Below are 19,851 nucleotides of genomic sequence, written 5' to 3' on the forward strand. Positions count from 1 at the left end.
CTCTGTGAGCAATGGAATGAAAAAGTGTCACTTTGGGTTACCACAGCTTTGGCATTGGTGTCATGACCACGCCAAGCATTCCTACACGCGCACGGGTCTCTAAGAGGCACACGAATGCCACACGTCAATTGTACTATGCATAATGCATGTAAGTGGCTTGCCTTTTTGCGCCAGGAAGTCATATATAACCACACAGTTGGAACATGGAAGGTGATACTGTAACATTAGGAGTTGACGGATGGATTGCGGGGAAGGGTGAAGTGCATTTACCACACTACAACTCTCACTTGACCTTACTCACCTTTAAGATTTCATTTGAGCAGGTTTGTATATTACTTGAGATGACTAAACTGCAACAGCACTCATTTGAAGCAAACCCAAAAGAGATTTCTGTTTTTCTCTCTCAAATGTTATGGTGAGGTAATAAGAGTGGAGGATTTTTTATTTATTTTTTTTTTTTTGGAGCAGACCAGTGTAGATATAAAGCAAGTGGTAAAGACAATACACAATGTCGTTGCGGCGACGTAAATTTGTGTCGGAGTGTGCCGTAGTCTGTCATAAATCATAATTACAGTCAATATTTGTATGCAAATGTGCTACTGCATTTAATATGTGATGAAGACTTGAGCAAGTACAAAGTAATGGGACTGTGGTGGACAGTGGCAACAAACTGTATGAACACTGGAGTGTTTCAGCACAAATGTTACGACAATGAGGTTATCTTAAGATAAAATCTCTTCAGTGCCTTTGTACAATACAAATGTAAAAAGATATGTCTAAATTGTTTTTTTTAATCTCATTTTAGGAGATTTGCTTAATGAGTTTCAGCACTTATGCTGTTCCAGTTTTGTGATATTATTTACTATGCCCATTTTCCCTCTCACGGCTCGGTGAATGACCGATAAGCACTTTTGCCTCACAGATCAGAGGTGCAGCGTCCGATCCCGGGCGTCCGGCCTTCCGGTGTGGAATTGATTTGAAGAAAATAGTTCCAAATATGACAGCTTGAAAAATGTTTTTAGTTTACAAATACTCATTTCAAGACTGCTGTGGTTGATATGGGCCTAATATTATTTTCAAATTTTTCAAAATCTTGTCAAGTAAAATGTTCTTGCTGTATTGGCAGATCATTTTGCTATTTTTGAGGTTTTTTTCTCTTAAAATTTCCATTTTATGTTGGAACTGTCATAAACTCGTGACAGCCTGTACAATAAATCTAAAGAATAAGGTATTAAGCTGTTGAAAGCTCATTTTTTAAATCATTACCAAGCAACGGAAACAAAATGGAGTGCCCGACTCGACTGCAACCGGCAGAAGCTCGGTTAATTAAGTTTCGCCTCACATGTGCTCCCCACCCTCCCCCCCAAAAAAACAGGACCATAAAAACAGGTCTTCAGTACCATCCTGTTAAAATAAGGTGTCCAAATATATTTGTCTCAATAGTGTGACAGTGAACAACTAAAAAGACCAGAGTAAGGGAACATCAATAATTTGTGAGAATTATGCATGCAGAGCAAGCAGGACACATTTTTAAACGCTCGTCCATTAAGGGATTACAAAAACTACAAATCTGCTGTCACACATGGAAGAACTAATGTTCTACTCCTTGGGATAGACAGACGCCCTCTTATCTAATTGATCTAAATGTGTTGGAATAGCAGCTTTCTTTCAAATGCATTCAGTCACGGACTGGCTGCAATATTGTCGATGGTTCATCAGTTTAGCAAGTGTTGCATCTCGTAGACAGTATTGACCATGGCGTGATTTGATTGGTTGAAGGCAGAGATGCGATTACCTCCAAGCGAAAGGCTTCTTGGATCTTCACAAGAGTGAGGTCCTTCACTTACGTTAATGGTTGTGTGTGTGTGCGTGCGCGTGTGTATAGGTCCAAGAGCTCCAGAATCCGCCCAGAGCCAGCCAGGTGGTTAAAGACTGCGTGAAAGCCTGCCTGGATTCCACGTACAAATACATTTTCGATAACTGTCACGAGCTGTACAACCAGCTGCTGGATCAGGTAAGCTGTGACAGCGTCGCCAAGTGCACAGCTGTTTTTTATTTATTTATTTTTTTAATTGTTACATTTCATGAAAAGAGGCCGAGACGTTGGCCGAGGGGCTGGCACGTCAGTCTAGCAGTTCTGAGCTTCAGAGTTCAAACTGAAGCTCCAACCTCCTCTTCTTCAATGCTTTAAGTACTCCGGCACCCTCCCAACATACCTGTTAGGTTCATTGAAACCCAGAATTGCAAAGTCGAACGCTGCGGTGTGCATTGTTTTTTTTTCTTCAAATTGCATCAATTAATCCATTGGTGTGTCATCAACTAGACAAAAGGGACTGTATCCCTTTTTTATTATTTCTTTTTTTATTCTGAAAAAACTCCGGCAGGAATGAAGACTTTCCAAATCATTTAGGGGAACAGAATGTTTTATTTAAACGAAACACATTATACCATTTTCCAACAGAGTAAAACTGTTCCCCGATGACTTAATAAAAGTTCTGCTCCAAGCTTCGGGTAAAATACTCCAAGGATCAAAAATCACAGCACGCTTACGTTTGACAGGCCTGTTTAAAGCAGCCAAGCTTTTACGGCCTGTCGTGTCTTATTGCTACATTCACACCAAATCGGTTTGAGCGTCGCGCTTGGCGTAATTTGCTGGCGTTTCACGGCGAGGTGTTCACAACGCAGCCGCTCATTCACGCTCACGGGGAGGCGCTTCGCTTGTGACGACGACAGCATTTCCGGTAGCAAAACAAAGAAAAAATGGTTCAAGTGGCAGAAACTGAGCTAAGGCTAATGTGAACAATATTGCCGTCTTGGTAAACTTCGAGATCTGTTAAAAAAAAAAAAAAAAGTAGTGAAACAAGCCATTCTTTTTTTCTTCTCTTTTCAGTATGATAATAGAATATTCGATAATAAAAAGTCTGTTAGTACAGCGAACTTTCTTTTTGACATTCACAAATTTGATTACTTGCTGTGTGCTAAGGAACTATGTTTTGAAATGGAAAAAAAAAAAAATAAAAAAAAGTAATGCTTTTTCAACGCCTTGTGGAAATTGCTTGTACAATTTACAATTATAAACCTTTCTGGGGGATAGCTGGTATGGGGAAGCAATTCCTTTCAGATTTTTGCTATTTGCAGTGGCAAGGCTATAAACTTTATTATAACAAACATTATCTTATACTGTATGTTATTTTTAGGCCTGTCCCGATATGATAATGTATATAGGATCGGAATCCGATACCAGCCAAAAAACAGTATTGGATTTTATATGACTACATCCAAAATGTCTGATATTTAAAACTCATAGACAAGCAGTCCATTCGAGATACCGCTCCTGTTCTCGTATCCAGAAGCACGGAGAGGGAGCGTGCATAGCCCATGTGATCAAAACAACCGCTGCTGTAAAGTAGCTACTGAAGACGGTCTGGGAGTCACCATATTTATTAAAAAAAAATAAATAAAAATCATGCGCGCGCTCACTGCTGTCATTCACTTTTTAACTTCGATGTTGGATATCAAAATAATGTGGACTTAATCCAAATTGGATTACAGTCATTTGATCAAGTCTCTTCTGACAATTCAAACTAAAAAATAAAATTAAACTCTTCATGAATATTGCTGGCTTGCTGGGACCACCTACAGGCTCTTAGATGAGGCAACAGAAACCTTCTCGGCTACATGAAGGATTTCCAGGCATTCTCGTTCACTGGCCGGATTATTAGGCAACTGCGAGGAATTATATGACTGCAACACCACGGGAAATAATGTCCGTTTTGTGCTTCTAATGGGATGCGATACACCCCCAAATAGAATAATAAGCTTTTTTTTTTTTTTTTAATTTTTTTATTTTTGCTTAAATCGCCAGAGGTGTTGCAGATAATTACCACACCGGCGAGATGGACACTTTTGCTAATTACATCCTTCTGCGCTTGTTTCAATCTAGACAGCCTCTCCATCCAGAAGAAGCCAGAGAAGAAAAAAAAAGACATTGCCCTAAAGCTAACCTCGTCGTGACCATAAATTATTGCGGTCGCGGACACGAGCTAGCATCGCTGTCGCCGTGGTTACGAGAGCCCCGATTCGTTACAAGGCAGGCAGGCCGTGACGTTGCCCTGACTCGACAAGGCGTCTTGCGTAACATGACAGCCGAGCTCGCCGCTTCCGACCGGCATGAAATAGAGGGGGAATGTGGAGAAGTTGGGGCAGGGTTCCTTGGCTCAATAGATTCTAGAATCCTCAGAGTAAAAGAGGATGCTTTCAACAAGAAAATGTGGGGAGGATCAGTCATGGTAAACGGCAATGGGAGAAAAAAAAAAAGTGTCTCATCCTCTGTGAAGCTTGTGGAACTTTTGCAAGAGGAGCAACTGCACTCCCCTCCAAAAGTGTGAGACGATCTTTAATTTTTGCACTTGACTGTTTGATATCAGAAGATGAAAATAAGATCAACAGTTCAGCTTTACAGTGTCAGGATCAAAGACATAACTTAAATAGTATATCATTATTTATAACATTTTTAGGAATTACAATTTAACTTAAAGGGGCGATTGATTGACGTTAATATTGACCTATATAATAGGTTTGCATGTACAAATGACCTCAGTACAAAAATGCATCCCCCTAAAAGACTCTGTAGTGATTTAAGTTTTTTCTTTGTGATGCCATTTAAAACAAATTGGCACAACCCTTTCGGAGCTCGTCTTATTATTTTCCGGTTTCAGCGTCTACGTCACAGCAGGGAGGCAAATGAGGTCATATTGCTCAAACTGTCTGTCTGTAAAATGGCGACCAATCGCCACCAAAATGCAAATGCATATTACTAATCCTGTTCACTTCAACCTGTGAAAGTAGAAAAGCGTTCTGCACAATAGTTTGGATTTATTGCCATCAAACGTGAGCTCCTGTGATCGCCTCCACTGGTGCCAATTGATCACCATTTTTGAAATGTTATAAGTAATGAAAGTACAATGCTTTCCAATGGAGAGTTTGTACTCGTCCCTTTATGTACGCACGTATAAGAGCCAGAGAAAGAGAGAGAGAGAAAGAGAAAAAAAATCGAGAAAGTTCATTTTTCCTTCACCTATATCCTAGAAAATGCAATGCCAGCTATGTCCTTGCCAACACTTTTGCACATTCTCTCCAAAATCAACCACATGCCCAGAGAGCATTCCTCAGGTTGAGACTCAAATTCGGAGGTGTATTGTGAGAATTGATGGGGCTGGGGATTTCACGGGGAGCCAGTTGCATGCAAATGCCGACGCCTACACATCGGGACCCGGGAGCAACAGACAATAAACATAAAGCACTTGCCGGCCTCTGGGAGAGCGATGCACTGTTATCAATCTTTCCGCTGTTGCCTCCACCAAGTATTCGTAGCAGTGGCGGTGCTCAGGTACAATGAAATGTCTTCCTCTCCTTCTGCAAGTGAGATTAGAACCCATTGGTGTGTCAGTGACTGTCAAAAAAAAAAAAGAAAGAAAGAAGCAACAAACAGTGTGCTCATGACATCGAACAATGTGGTTAAAGTGACGCGAGACGAATGCAAATGAGCAAAGGGAGTTTTAACAAGATGCATGATGCAGCCGAAGGAGCCAACCTTCGAATGTCTCCTTCACTTTCGCACCTGTACGGGGACGTTCTTTTCATTATTCATGTTTCCGATTGAACTGGAAATTAGTCACACTCCTCTACCAATTAAATTGCTGCGATTAGTTGCCGTCTTAACATTGAAACCGAGAAACACATTTGGAATTTCCCGAGTGGCTTCGTGTGGAAAACATTTTGAGGGATTTATCTTAAATGTGAATTTGTTTCACAAATTAAAATTAGGTGCCTCATTATTATTCTGTTTTTGTAAAAATACTCCATGGATCAAGAATTGTTCAATTTCCGTTTTCATAGACCGATTCATAAATACGTATATCAATACCTTTAATGACGATTTTTTTCCCCATAAATTTACATGACTTCTCGCGCGATCTTGTCGCGACACAAAGGTAACGAATCGAAACAAAATGTCAGAAGCGGTGATGTCAGCACCAACAAGCACGAAGGCAGATGTATTTATTGTTTTGATCTGGTCATGTTAAATAAAACATACGTGATTAATCTAACTGCATTGGTTTCAATTCTTAACGTCAATATTAATATTTTTGCTAATGCACTGAGTTGCCGCAAGAAGTTGATATTAATTACAGCATTGGTTCTTCTAAGACTGCCTTCCATATCAAAGTCAAATTGGTACTGCACGGAATCCTTGATTAAATCGAAAATCAATCAAAGTGAATGGTGAATCGTAAATCAAATTTGGCCCTTGTGTATCGAATCACAAAAAATTTTGGAAATTTGAATAGATACCCAGCCCTCGTGCCCAGACGACTGTTGTCAGCCCCGAACGTCACTGTCCAAAGCCAAGTTACCTGACCCAAGCCACCTGAATTTTCACTCACGGAAGCATCACTTCAAAATGAGCCGCTGTGTTCCAAAAAAGTCCATTTCAAGTTATCATATGAACGAACTGCTTTTCATTCCTTTAGTTTCTCTCCAGCTAAATACAATACGTTCCTGTCTCCAGCTTGTTAACGCCGGCAAAGAGTCGAAACGGGCAATTCCGAAATCTCAGGAGTTAGAAATGTCAAGCTCAGAGTGCCTCTGAATATTTTGCAGCCACAGAACATTTTTCATGTTTTAACACAGAGCCCGAAACACAAATTAGAAATATTCCAAAGAAGCCTTCGTCCGAATGACGTAATCTCTTTTCATTACTCTGGCGGTCCCAAAGCCATATGATTAAAAGGAGGCAACCCAGAATCGAGTGTAACACCATCATCATCATCTGCGGCCTTGTTCGGGTTGAGATTAAACTCGGTGCAAAACACGCGACGGAATCTTTTTGAAGCAGCACCTAAAACGCAAAGTTAATCATTGACGGCAGCAATTGGATGCTGGGGAACGGATGTTGGATCATTCCTGCTAAATTATTCAGCAACACAGTCGCACTAGCTTCACCGTTTTCCATTCATCTACAATGGGCCAATATTTACATCAACGATTGGAGAAAAAGAAAATAATATTCTTGGGAGGGCATGTCAAATACGATTTGTCATTGTCAGTGTGAATAAAACCGTTGATATGATTCTGCTGAGGTCTGAAAAGCAAAAACAGCTTAACGAATGGAGAACATATGTTTAGAATCAGCGTACACTCGTGAGTACTTTTGATTGCAAAAAATACACTGCACTGCATGAAATTGTCAGAGAGAAGCAATTTTGTACATCACAGCAAAGCTTTTCACCCTTTCAATGAAAATATGTGTATTCAAATGTTTACAAGGTGAGAACAGATTTTGATGATTATTTTTTTAGTTCATTGTAGATTGTCATCAATCGCATCTTTGAAATGGTATTAACCATAGATGGTCATTTTACTCTATTTTGCCGGTCAGTTGCACGTCCATAACCTGGGCACCCTTCTGGAGACGCTTATTACAACTCAAACAATGCTATAGTTATAGACCGTACCGGAAGCGTTCGCATATTCTCCAATGAGGCAAATTCACAATGAGCTCAGACCGAGGTTGCACTGTAGAGATGGCATTATTGATTGCACTTCATCCCTTTCATCAAATTAAACGCAACACAAGATGTTTATTTTGCCTCTCAATTGCTTCTTCACACTTCCGCGCATATCACTTCCGTGTTTTTGCTCACTCTAGCACTCCCTCAGTTGAACTCTCAATTAAAGGGCCAGATTTCATTCTGCTCTGAGAGCAAATACTTTATTTCTATACGCGCCGTACTTGACCCAGTCAGGGACTATAAAAGGAACGGAAGAAAACCCTCTTCTGGCCTAGCTTAATTTGTTCTTTTTTAGAAAGTTCTGATCCCCTGTCCCAAAAATGGCCGTCCGTCAGAACCACAAAAATTACAAAGACTTGCCATGAGGTTCTCTACGCCTCGGCTGAGCAGCATTGTTTTTGTTTACAGAGGTGACGCGACTATATAAATGTTTGATGCGCGAAAGGAATTTGTACATTTTAAAGGTAACCTACGCCACATCATTAGTTAAGTAATAACAACGGTAAATATTTGTAAGACAAATACTTCCAGGGCATAACTATAAAACAATCACCCGGAGAAAACGAAGTACAGCGTTAGTGAGCATGCCTTCTTGCACCCCATGATGAGTAGTTCATCGTGTACCATTCCTGACCTCAAAATGTCGGGACTGTTATAAACCCAAGACCCCCTTATGCTTCTATACTGTACCAAATAATCCAAAATCCAAAATACAATGACCATTACACCCCAACAAATATTGAAAACATGTGAGTTTGGGCCATTGACATCGGTTTGACCCTTTCGTAGCCTTCTTACAAATGCATCACTTTGTTTTTGTTTTTTTTCTGATGAACAACAGCTTTGCTGAATTCCTTCTGTGCAGAGCCGGAAGCAGGACATCCCACGTGAGGAGCAGGGACCATCCATCAAGAACCTGGACTTTTGGCCAAAACTCATCACCCTCATGGTGTCGGTCATCGATGAGGACCGGACGGCGTACACGCCCGTCATCAACCAGTATGTACTCTCATACACTCATTAATAAGAGACTGTGATTGCAAGCAATAAACAGTTTAGAATTGATTTTTTTTTTTATTTCTGCCTCCCAGATGTAATAATTCTCCAATTTCTGTAGATCTCAAAGTAAGCAGACCTTTTGCTGAATTGAAATAAAACATTTGCGTTTATTTTGGGGAAAAGAAATGATCAACATTTCTGTCCTGTTTCAGACATTATGGACCAAACCAGTCACTGACACTTTTGTTTGTGCATTTTCTGTGCTGTCAAATTGTAAAAAAGAAAATGGATGGAATGTTGTTTCATCAATTCATTGATTAATCAATAAAATAATGGAAAGATTAGTTATTTAAATAATTGTTAGTTGCAGCCCTTTACCATTTACCAGCAATTTCTTCACTTCAATATTCAGATTCAGTGTTATTGAAACTTGTACTCGTTAGTGATGGCACAACACAAAAACTCACATTTTAGGTCATTTGTGCACACCTCCCAATGAATATTAGGCACGTTGGAACGGGTACTTGGACTTGATGTTTGCTCGTGCTGCGGTTGCGAGCGCAAGGCCTTAGCGCATCGCTTGCTTCCCCCTGGCCCGCCTGCTCTCCAGCCAATGCGAGACGCCCCGCCACAGAGCAAAAAACCTCCTCTCTCTGTGTGGAAATACTTTGTTTTAAATATATATTGTTTTTATACTTTATTATTCGGTTTAAAGTAGATGGAACAAAATGGAAACTGCTTATTTTGCTAGTTAGCGCCCTTATATGTGCATACTCGGTGAGGCAGACAACAGGTCTATGAGGGCTGCTCTGTATGACAATGAGATCGACCGACACCCCCTTATGCGAGCTACTGGTTGATTGGGGCACCCCTGTTCTAAATGATTGCCGGTTTTGATTCCCTGTTAAATTCCCTTTCCAGTAAAATATGGTTTGTGACGATTGAGCCAATAAAAAAGGTAGGTCGCCACACCCCTTTTCTTCCAAAAACATCAACATTTCTCTCCGATTGACCTAAAATTTGGTATTGGGTGCTTTGTCACCACTATCAACGAGCACAGCAAGTTTCCTTAAAATCGGAATCCGCTCGATTAGACCCCCTGGTTGTGCCATGAGTCTTGCGACCCTCAGTGTTGAGACTTCATTGAAGGGCTTTCTTACAAAGCATCATCAAATAAATAGTCGATTGTAATTGATAAGCATATGTTGCACATTCCACGAAAACTGTGGAATTCTCCAAAGCAGGAAGCCAACGATCATACCCCCCCTGCTGCTCCACTTACACATATAACGACATACCCTCTCATCCTTTTGTATGCATTCATATATTTAGCTCATTTTCTTTTCTTTTGCGCCTTGCTGATTTACGACGCTCATTACGACTGTTTATGCCCGAAGCTTCCTTGCTGAGCTTTTCCTTCACTGTCTAATGATAGCTCTGCAATAATTTTATCAAATTCCTCCTAACCCTTTTCCTCCTCTGTTTCCAGGACCAAAACATTTTTTTTTGGGGGGGGGGTAAAACCTCAAAGTGGACTTGATGCCAAGTAATAGAAAGCAGCTAAATTTGATTTCGGGGCCAAACTATAAAAAGGCCGGTCGGTGTTCATTTTTGCCACGATACATATAACATACATATCGAATGATGGCCACAAAAGAAAAGAAGCTTTAGAGGCTATTCCCGAAGAAAAACAGCCATCCAGCGTGACGTTTGTTTACTTCGCATTGAGGTAGAATGCAAAATCCACACAGATTGACTGCTTAAGGTATAAAGCGTGAAAGCAGGAGGAACGATTGTTCTTGGGATCAGTTTTTATTTCCTTCATTCGCCGCTCACCTCACAATTCTCCTGCCTGCCCGACTCGCTTTGTGTTTATTCTGCACACCGGAGCGATTATGCTTTCAGCAGGGGAAAAAGGAAAAAAAAAAATCAACGCAAAGGATTTCCGTAAGAGCTGACGTTTTTCGAAGCCAGGGAGCACTTCATCTATTCATGTCCTCCCATCATGGTGAGGAAATACGGATAATTAAACAACTCATGTCTCACATTCAACCTCCAATTGTCAGTCTACAGCACATTGTTGGGCACACATTTTTCCAGGTCTTTATTTTTATTTCACTCGCCATTTGAACCACATTGGTAGACAATATTTCGGTCAATTTGTGCTGGCTTTTGTTTGGTTGAGCATCATCATATTCTTTCATTTCACATGAAAGTCCTCTTTCCAGATGTTTTTTTTTCATTTAAAGTGTGAATCCTTACCTATGTCATTCCTGATACTATAAATATGTGTGTGTGTGTGTGTGTGTGTGCAAATACGCCCGTTACAATTGTTGTGATTTGATAGTACCACATATTCATTTTTCATTTCCATCCATCCATTATCGAAGCCGCTCCTCCTCAGGCAGGTTGTGGGCTTGCTGCAGCTCATCCCAGCTGTCTACGGGCAGTGGGCGAGGTACGCCCTAAATTGGTTGCCAGCCTCTCACAGGGTACACACGAAGACAAACAACGTACGTGGGGACAATTTAGAGTGTTCGATTAACCTAGCATGCACGTTTTTGGAATGTGGGTGGAAACCAGAGTACACGGAGAAAAACCCACATAGAACCTCCGACTGATTAGTTCAGCTGCCTCACAATTCAGAGGTGCAGGGTTAGATTCTGGCTCCGGCCTTCCTGTGTGGAGTTTTCATGCAATTTTTGTGCCCCCCGTGACTGCGTGGCTTTTCTGCGGGTACTCCGGTTTCCTCCCACATTCCAAAAACATGCATGGTAGGTTAATTGAACACGCTAAATTGTCACGAGATGTCAGTGTGAGAGCGGACGGTTGTTCGTCTGTGTGTGCACTGCGTTTGGTACGCAACCAGTTTAGGGTGTACCCCGTCTGTTGCCCGAAGATGGGTGGGAGAGGCTCCAGCACCCCCCGCAACCCTTATGAGGAGAAGCGAATCGGAAAACGGATGGGTGGATGGCTATTTTATTATTTGGTAAAGTGTGCGTGTCAACACGTAGGCATATTATGCTACTTTAAATCAATGTTGGCAATTATGGTCGTACCTGGTGCGCGAAATCGTTTAAGGGTGAGAACCACTGCCATCATAGTTTATAGCCATTCTCTTATTGATTTGGCAGATGAAAACTGTTTAAGCCTCTGCAAAGGGCCGTGCTCTCTGACGGTTCTTGTTACATATGGGGGAGCCTGGCCAACCGTATCGTCTTGCAAAATCATTATGGTTTGTTCCGGGGCCCACCTCGCGGAACATGTGGTTACAGGGGGATGAGTTTGACTGGAATCCATTTCCATTTCCATCAGGTTTCCTCAGGAGCTGAACGTGGGCAAGATCAGCGCCGAGATCACGTGGAACCTCTTTGCCCTGGACATGAAGTATGCCATGGAAGGTGAGTCTAATCTCAGAAGTTGATGGAGCACACATCTGGGCTTGTTACATTTGAGTGTGTCTGCCAAGCACTAATTCATAATCGCTCACTCATCAGGTAGAAGGTGAAACCACACTCACGTTCAGTGGCTGTCCTCACAATAGAGCTCATCAGCTGTTGTCAACCACACCGCCCACTCATCACACACTATTGACTCACACGATCCCAGTCGATATCATCAACTGATTGTGGGTACAGTCCAAATGCTCACAAAAGGAACAAGAGATTTTTTTGTGTGTGTTCAAGAATGTGGTAGAACTTTTTTTTTTTGTTTTTCTTTTTTTTTGCACATGATTGTAGGTGATTAGTACCAGATGAATCCGAACCATGAACTGTTACAAAAGCAATAAAAGGTTGTTGCTACGCAACTCATATCCCTGCATGAATAAAGGATGCAAGTAATAAAATAGGCTACAACATTAACATCTATCGATCGATCATTCTATCTATCGACCTCTTTCAGGTAATAAAATAGCAATAATGACACTATACCCCAACAACATAAGTCAAGTGCAATGAATGCAAAACACCTGAGCTGACATAATAATCAAGTCGGCCCAATGCTCGTAAGATTGAATAATATGATTATTACATTAAATTGATTTTTGATCATCAGATGCATTGTTGACTTGAGGTTGTATACACAAAACCATTTTTAAAATAGACAAATTAGAAATGTGCTTGAGCATGAGCATAATCAGTTGTGGTATGCAAAATCTAGTGTCATTTTGCCTTTTTTTTTTGCTGCACCATGTAACTAGGAATAATTTTGGTCGATGGAACGTTTCAAAGATGCAAAGAAACTCTCCATTGTACGACGTAATTACGGTGTAAACGGGCTCTTAGACTCAACTAGTTTGCAATCCAAAGAAGGGGAATAAAACATCCCAACGGGAAGTAGTGCTAAATATACACAACTATGCCGGGTAGCATTATTCTGCTCAAGACAGTATTGGTATGAAAAGGGGAGTTCAAAACTTCCCAAAAAATCGACATTTTTATTCCCATAATTACATTAAATTGCTGAACGTAAATGAAGCGCATGCCTCAACGAGACTGTTAAGTGCTTTTCTGAAGGAGCCAGCCATCAAGGAACAAATCTCTGAGCCGCTTTGACGCCCCCAGACAGATGTTTGAGGTTTAAATGTAGCTTCTGACTTCCAATCCCAATGCCAAAGCTCCCGCTGCTCCGCTTTATTCCCGAAAGGCCGCAAATAACTCCTATAGGTGAGTGAGCAAGCTGTTCCCGTTCTGTTAGAGCCCTGCAGATCAACACCCCCTCAGGATATGTGCCTCGGTAGTGTGTAGGTGGGATACAAAAAGGGACTTTTCAATCAATCTAACAATACGTGTGCTTAACGACACGTGTGGGGGTCCGCCAGGTTTGCAAGGGCGTGCGCATCTCATCACGTTGCAGAGTATACATTTCTGTATTTACCATATTAGGTTTAAGTAGGCTACACATGACACCAAATGGTGCGTATACGGCCGGATAATACAGAGAAGGCATAGTAGTAGCATAAGAAGCTAGGCTAACTGTTAGCTCACCCACATATTTAATATTGTGTATCAAGTATTTGGGAAGAAAAAAATGATATTCCTCTACAGTTTCAGCAAAGTTCTTGAAGCACTCAGTGGGTGGGGGGGCAGAGGCTGGTTCGCTCATCCACTCTGAATCCGTCCGGGAGTGAATGCGAAATAATTGGCCAGAGGAGACCGATTTTTTTTATTAACAGATCATTTTAATTACCGTATTTTCCGGACTGTAAGGTGCGCCTGAATATAAGTCGAAGTTTTCTATGTTGAAAAAAATGTGTTGTTTACTGCATGTACAGAAGGGTTTTGTACTGTGAATGCACATAAAGGTACATAAACACAAAACAATGCCTTTTAACACGGCAACAACTTTGCTAATTAAAACAGAACAGACCAAAGGGAAAAAAAAAAGAATCCAAGATTTATTTAGCGTATTTTCTGAACTATAGATCGCCACTACCGGTGAAAGAGAAATCCACAGAAATTCTGCACCGTTCAAAATCTAGGAATAAAGTAGCGGCTTATAGTCCGGGAAATACGGTATCAACTATCATCAGCACATATGGACACTTTTCACAAATCTAACAAAAAGCCTTTTTTTTTTATTCAAACTCCACCTACAATGTAATATCCAAGTTAACCATGGTACAATCTGACAATTGCTCAGCTGTTTGACACAAAGTAGAGGAAACGGGAAGTTTGCAAGTAACTCAGAGCTGTGAGACATATTTGCTAATCAGTACTCAGATGCCTTTCCGAAGGCTTTTCCAACAGCACAATAACTTCCACTTCTGTCACACTGGGCTAATTTGTGGCAAAGAGGAAACACTTTCCCATCAATTGCACCATTCTGCAGTGGCAAAAAAAGCCAAACAAATACCACCTCAAGCTGCTCGTCCAACTGATGTTATGCAAAATTTCCCCCAACGTCTTGCCTTGACTTATAACACATACTTTCTCCCCATTCATTGGAGGCATTTGGAGATTCTGATGTCCTTTGTAATCCAAATTTTTCTTGTAAATGTATCTAGCAAATGGATTTTTTGTGCAAATATATACCTTCTGCACAATCCAAAAACCAATTATTTTCCCCAAATAATAGTAGGCGGCAATGTCAAACTCAAATATCGAGGATTGTTAATGCCCTCACAGCCACAGCGTGTACCAGCTGCTGCTTTCTCCATGCCACACCGTCTTGCGTTGCTATGGCAACTAGATACCAAATGAAAGCGCCAATTGCAGACGAACAGCACACACACACACTATGGACATGACACAGAAAAGGAAGCTGTCCGTTCTGCATATACTGTACGTAATACCACAGGGCTGCTTGGTCTCAGACACAGAATGGAAATCACTCAAAAAAAGTGTGCGTGAGTGCGTGTGTGTGTGTGTGTGTGGGGCGACATTACGTAAGATGAGCTAAGTGAGCCTGAAGGATGCCGCCATGCTTATTTGGGCACCTACGTTGCGTCAGAGAAAGACTGAATGAGAATATGAGGAAGGAACACGCATGACTTAATCAAGGCTTTGATGCATCTTCGACTAATTGCTAAGAGGGCCTCGCTGGCATTGTGGCTGGAAATAAAAAATGTGATGATGCCAATATTAGCCTCTCTGTGTGAATCTGAATGTAGGCGAGAGAAGAAAAAGAGCGGCAAAAAAAAAAAGAAGAGGAGGGTGCGAAATAATGAATGAGAACACTTCATTGTGCTTCTGCATTCGTTTGTACACCAGTACGTTATGACAGGGACTCATTTTCGGATGTGTACTTTGTACAGTGGAAAGACAATTCCAAATTCCTCAATTCTTCAAACTGCCTTGCATGATGTCAAGCTTGGCACAGATAAAATCTTTGCAAGTAAAGCACTAAAAATGGGACGTCCGATTTCAGTCTCAACAGTAAACGTCCTCCGATGTCTGTAGTCATCCATGAAAAAAGACGAGGGATCTTTAAATGTTTTCAATCAAAATATAAATAATTAATCAATCTGCGTTTTTATTCTGTAATACAATGAGCGACATTTTTGCTACGCATCAAACAAGTAACTCACTCATAATTAATTAATGGAAAAAAATAGCTGATGAGTGCATCACTTCCTGTCGTGTCATTTTGCTTAATTGTTCTTTACTTAAAATAAATATATAATCCATCCATTTTCTCAGCCACTTCTCCTCACGAGGAGCACGCGCGTGCCAGAGCCTATCCCAGCTGTCAGCAGCCAATCGCAGGGCACATTAAGACAAACAACCATCCACGCTCCCAAAGGCAACTCGAGGCTATTTAGAGCATCTAATCAATTGGCATGATTTTGGAATGTGGGAGGAAAACAGAGTACCCGGAGAAAACCCACAGGCATGAGATGAACATGCAAACATCCACACAGGAAGGTCGGAGGCGGAATCGAACCTTTAACTTCTAAAATGTGAAAATTGAGAACTGCAGCCCTTTCTGGTACTAAATTTGTTGACATAACTCACCATCTACGCACCTTGCCAAACTATACCAACTGCTCCGCTTGGTGGAAACAGAACGCGGCTGGATGACAAAATATTTTTCAAAGATCATCTTAAGCTGCAGATGGCGCAAAGTTATTTAATCACCTCCACTAAAGCATATCTTTTGAAACCCCCCAAACTCCAGCTGCCCAATAACTCATATCTCGCCTTTTGGTATGGCTTCATTAAACATAAATGAATGACGTATTGCCGCAGTTACCGTCGCACGAATTCACAACGTGGTCGCACTACACCTCATCGCAGCTTTCAATGTAAGAGACTACACTTCATCTCGTATCTAAGATCAGACCTTCCCGATATTACAATTCATGTCAAATGAAATTGGAGTTCTGGACAATGCCAGAATCATCATCAATCAAGAATCAAGGCACATAGTTCCGTCGCTTCCTGGAACACGCATGGACACACACAACATTGTGGAATAACCACGTCAGAGTTTTTCTGATTTGCATGATGTAGTCGGTGCTGCTGTTTTGGTTTAAATGGGCTCATCTACTACTTACTCTCCTGTTTTGTTTCATTTTGTTTTTTTCTAAAAAGAAATAGACTAATTGGGACACGACGTCTATTAGAGGGACGGTCGCCATCTCATGAAATATATCTTTGCAGCTGGTGCCAATATGGCTAATGACATTGGGAACAGCTTCAGTAGAAATTGAATCTTCCCTCTAGCCACATTTTTTATTCCAATTTACACAAAACAAATTAATGGCTTATTGCTTTTGTACATGCCTGCAGTCATTCACAAAGTTTTGAAATAGGTTGACAAAGCACCAAACAATAGCGCTCACCTTTGAGCCTGGCGGAGCTAAATAAGCTCCCAATTGTTTAATTAATTCACCCGCGGTATTTCTAATGAAGTGAACCAATTAGATTCATGAATCAAATACTCCTTTTGTCGCTTTAAAGGGAGTCGAGATTAAAAACTGCTTTGCCTCTCATGCCTGTCCAGTGCTGCTGATGATGGTCACTGGTTGGCGATTGCAGCGAGTCGATGCGCTCTATGTGCATAATGAAGCCAAAATGGAGACGGGTCCCGCGTGAGTTGCGACGTCGCGGTGGGGGCATTAGCAAGATGCCGTCCTCACCAGGGACGCTGAGCCCAAGCCTCCCTCAGGATACTCAACATTGTTTTAGCACCAGAGGGGGCACAAAAGAACATGTTTCACAATCACAGGCTTAGCAACAAACGCAATATTTGCTTTTGTTTCCAGGCATGAGGCCAAACGTTTCACACAAGCAGCGTGAAGCAGGATAAAAATATTGTTTGCTGTGGTGATTTGTCGTTACCACATCAAAAACGGCAAATGCCAAGTCCAGTACGAGGGCTGCCCGATTTACGACAGAATTCCGTTTACAGGGCAGCGTTGTCACCCGAATTTGTACGCAAGTCGTAATGTGTCTTTCACTAAACTATGCTATCACAGATGATTGAGTGTTGCTTGACACCTCAGAATGCCGTATGTCAGAAACCGAGGAATTAGGGCTGTGTATCGATTCAAATTTCCAAAATCGATTAAATTTGATCTAAACGCCCGATTCGATACGATTTTTGATTCACTTTGATTGCTATTCGATTCAATCAAAGATTTAAAGCAGTTTGGTATGGAAGACATTCTCAGAACCAATGCTGCAATTAGTACAACCTTGCTGTAACGGGAATTGGTAAAAATAATAATATTTGCATTAAGAATTGAAGCCAATGCAGTTCCATTAATCTTGTACGTTTTATTTAACATGATCTGATCAAAACAATGAATACATCTGCCTTCTTCAGTCATGATGTCAATTTATGGGGAAAAAGTCGTCATTAAAAGTATCGATATATGGTTTTCGGAATCGATGTCGAGCTATGAAAAGGATAATCGATTCAAATTGATATCAATTTTTTAAACCAGCACTACGAGGAATCCCTGTCATGACATTGCCTGACTATTCCATTTTAAACGGAAATTAAAATTGTCCGACAACCAAGCTACAGAAACATAAGTGCTCCGGGTTCCCCCAACCGAACTGATCCCCAACTAAAGTGTGATGAAAAGTAAAATGACAGCTGTGGAAAACACTACGATGTTTTGTGCATTCATTAAAAAGAGAAGTTGTACAGATCAAATATACTGAAGCCACTGGAGCTAACCATAGTGCTAATTTGTGAGCGCAAACCCACGTTGCGTTGAGAAGAAACATAAGTACACATTTCACCGGTCCCCAAAAGGACCACTTTCCAAGTAGTGCTGTGTATGTTTGCTGGCCCATTGTCATTTAATCGACTCAAACCCTCGTCTTTAGCATGACTTTCTGTACTTGCCGCAATCATTTTAACAACCGTCCACCATCACTCCCACTGAAGAGAGACTTGAAAAAAATAACACACAAAGGGATGAAGCGGGGAAAGAAAACAGCATATTGCAGCTTGTCCTTCTCTTGTCTTTGTCCGGAATTCAAACACGCACAGACAGGCGGGTGGTTAGCCGTGTTGCAGCGGGAGAAGACCTCATGAGAATGGATTTACATATATAAAATGTATGAATATGCACCGACTGACCTTCACGAGCGACAGATATGCATTAACGGGCGGGCCTCGGAAGATTACGCTCACCAGACACTTCATTAGGTACCCCCCCTACTCACGTGGTACAGCGCACATTCCTGTAAGTCAATGACGTAAACGCAAACAACTTCAATAGCTGTTTTAATTGCCAATGCGGTGTCGTGGGGTGTATTATTAAATACACACACAAAAAAATAAAAAGTCAGTTGTCGCTTTCATTCCCGGTTGAAATTGTCGGATATAAATCATTTAAAGCCTTTCTAAAAATGACGGCGATGAGTCACTCTGAAGAAGTCACGCAGCCTCGCAGTGTTTCATTGCAGCGCTCCCGCTGGCCTCGTTTCATTTCCCTCGGATTCTCCCTCGCCTTCCAAGGCCCCGGGCTGTAGTGACAATGAATGGAAGGAGAGGTCCCTGTCGCTGCTTCCGTTCTTATAAGAGCAGGGGCGGCCAATTAATTTTGCAAAAGGGCCACGTGAAAAAAACTGCAAGTCTTTCCAAGGGCCAAGCCAACATGCTAACTTCGGCTTTGTTACTTTTAATGCAGTCAAATAAAGACCATTGACTTTTTTCAATAACATACTACATGTGTGGATATGGCGTTTAGGGCTATAATCAGGAAATACACACTTTCAACACATTCACTGAATAAGCCGACAATAAAATATCTTTACATATTGAATTCACAATAAAAGAACCAATTATTTGATGATTTGATTTTGACTTCATGGTCTCTGTGAGGCCAAGTCAGAGAGTGTAGGTGGGCCAAAGGGTTTCCTTGAGAAGAACTCTGACAAAAAACGTGAAAACACACCATTAACCACTTCTGTCTTCATACAATTTGATTTAGAAGTCATGTTGTGATTGTAAAATATTTAAAATGATAAAGACAGTTTCCTTTTAGAGTTTCAATCTTTGTGTTTTCTTAATCAAAGCAAGTGGATATGCGGTGACCAACAGAATACCAGCGAGAAGATGCCATTTTTCATAGAAAACAGGCAGCACTGCTATCTAATTGTTAGCACGCCTGCCTCACAGTCAAGAGGTTCTGTGTTTGATTCACAAAGCCCCGCCCACTCCCCTGTGAGCGAGAATGAGCGGCCATGTTCAGAAGACCTTCACGGGGAAACACGAGCCAATTAAGCTCAAACCGATTTGGTGTGAACGTAGCATAAGAATTTAAGAGTTGTTGGCTAAACTCTTATGCTCATCAAATCGTACCTTCCAAACC

The 19,851-nt window shown here is 41.3% G+C and overlaps 1 protein-coding gene across 4 annotated transcripts in view; it reads left to right on the plus strand.

The window, feature by feature from the left end:
* The window catches only part of unc13c (unc-13 homolog C (C. elegans)), a 133,437-nt gene that overhangs the window by 78,130 nt on the left and 35,456 nt on the right, over window positions 1–19,851 (plus strand). For all 4 annotated transcript variants that reach the window (XM_088295581.1, XM_088295582.1, XM_088295583.1 and 1 more), the window contains 3 exons: window positions 1,886–2,014; window positions 8,440–8,573; window positions 11,889–11,974. In XM_088295581.1, coding sequence (XP_088151707.1) covers window positions 1,886–2,014; window positions 8,440–8,573; window positions 11,889–11,974 — 349 coding nt within the window. The remainder of the gene's footprint in view (window positions 1–1,885; window positions 2,015–8,439; window positions 8,574–11,888; window positions 11,975–19,851) is intronic.

The sequence above is a fragment of the Idiotropiscis lumnitzeri genome, chromosome 5, assembly GCF_059441095.1.
Source record: "Idiotropiscis lumnitzeri isolate Australia: NSW breed Sydney's pygmy pipehorse chromosome 5, RoL_Ilum_1.0, whole genome shotgun sequence".
NCBI lineage: Eukaryota > Metazoa > Chordata > Actinopteri > Syngnathiformes > Syngnathidae > Idiotropiscis > Idiotropiscis lumnitzeri.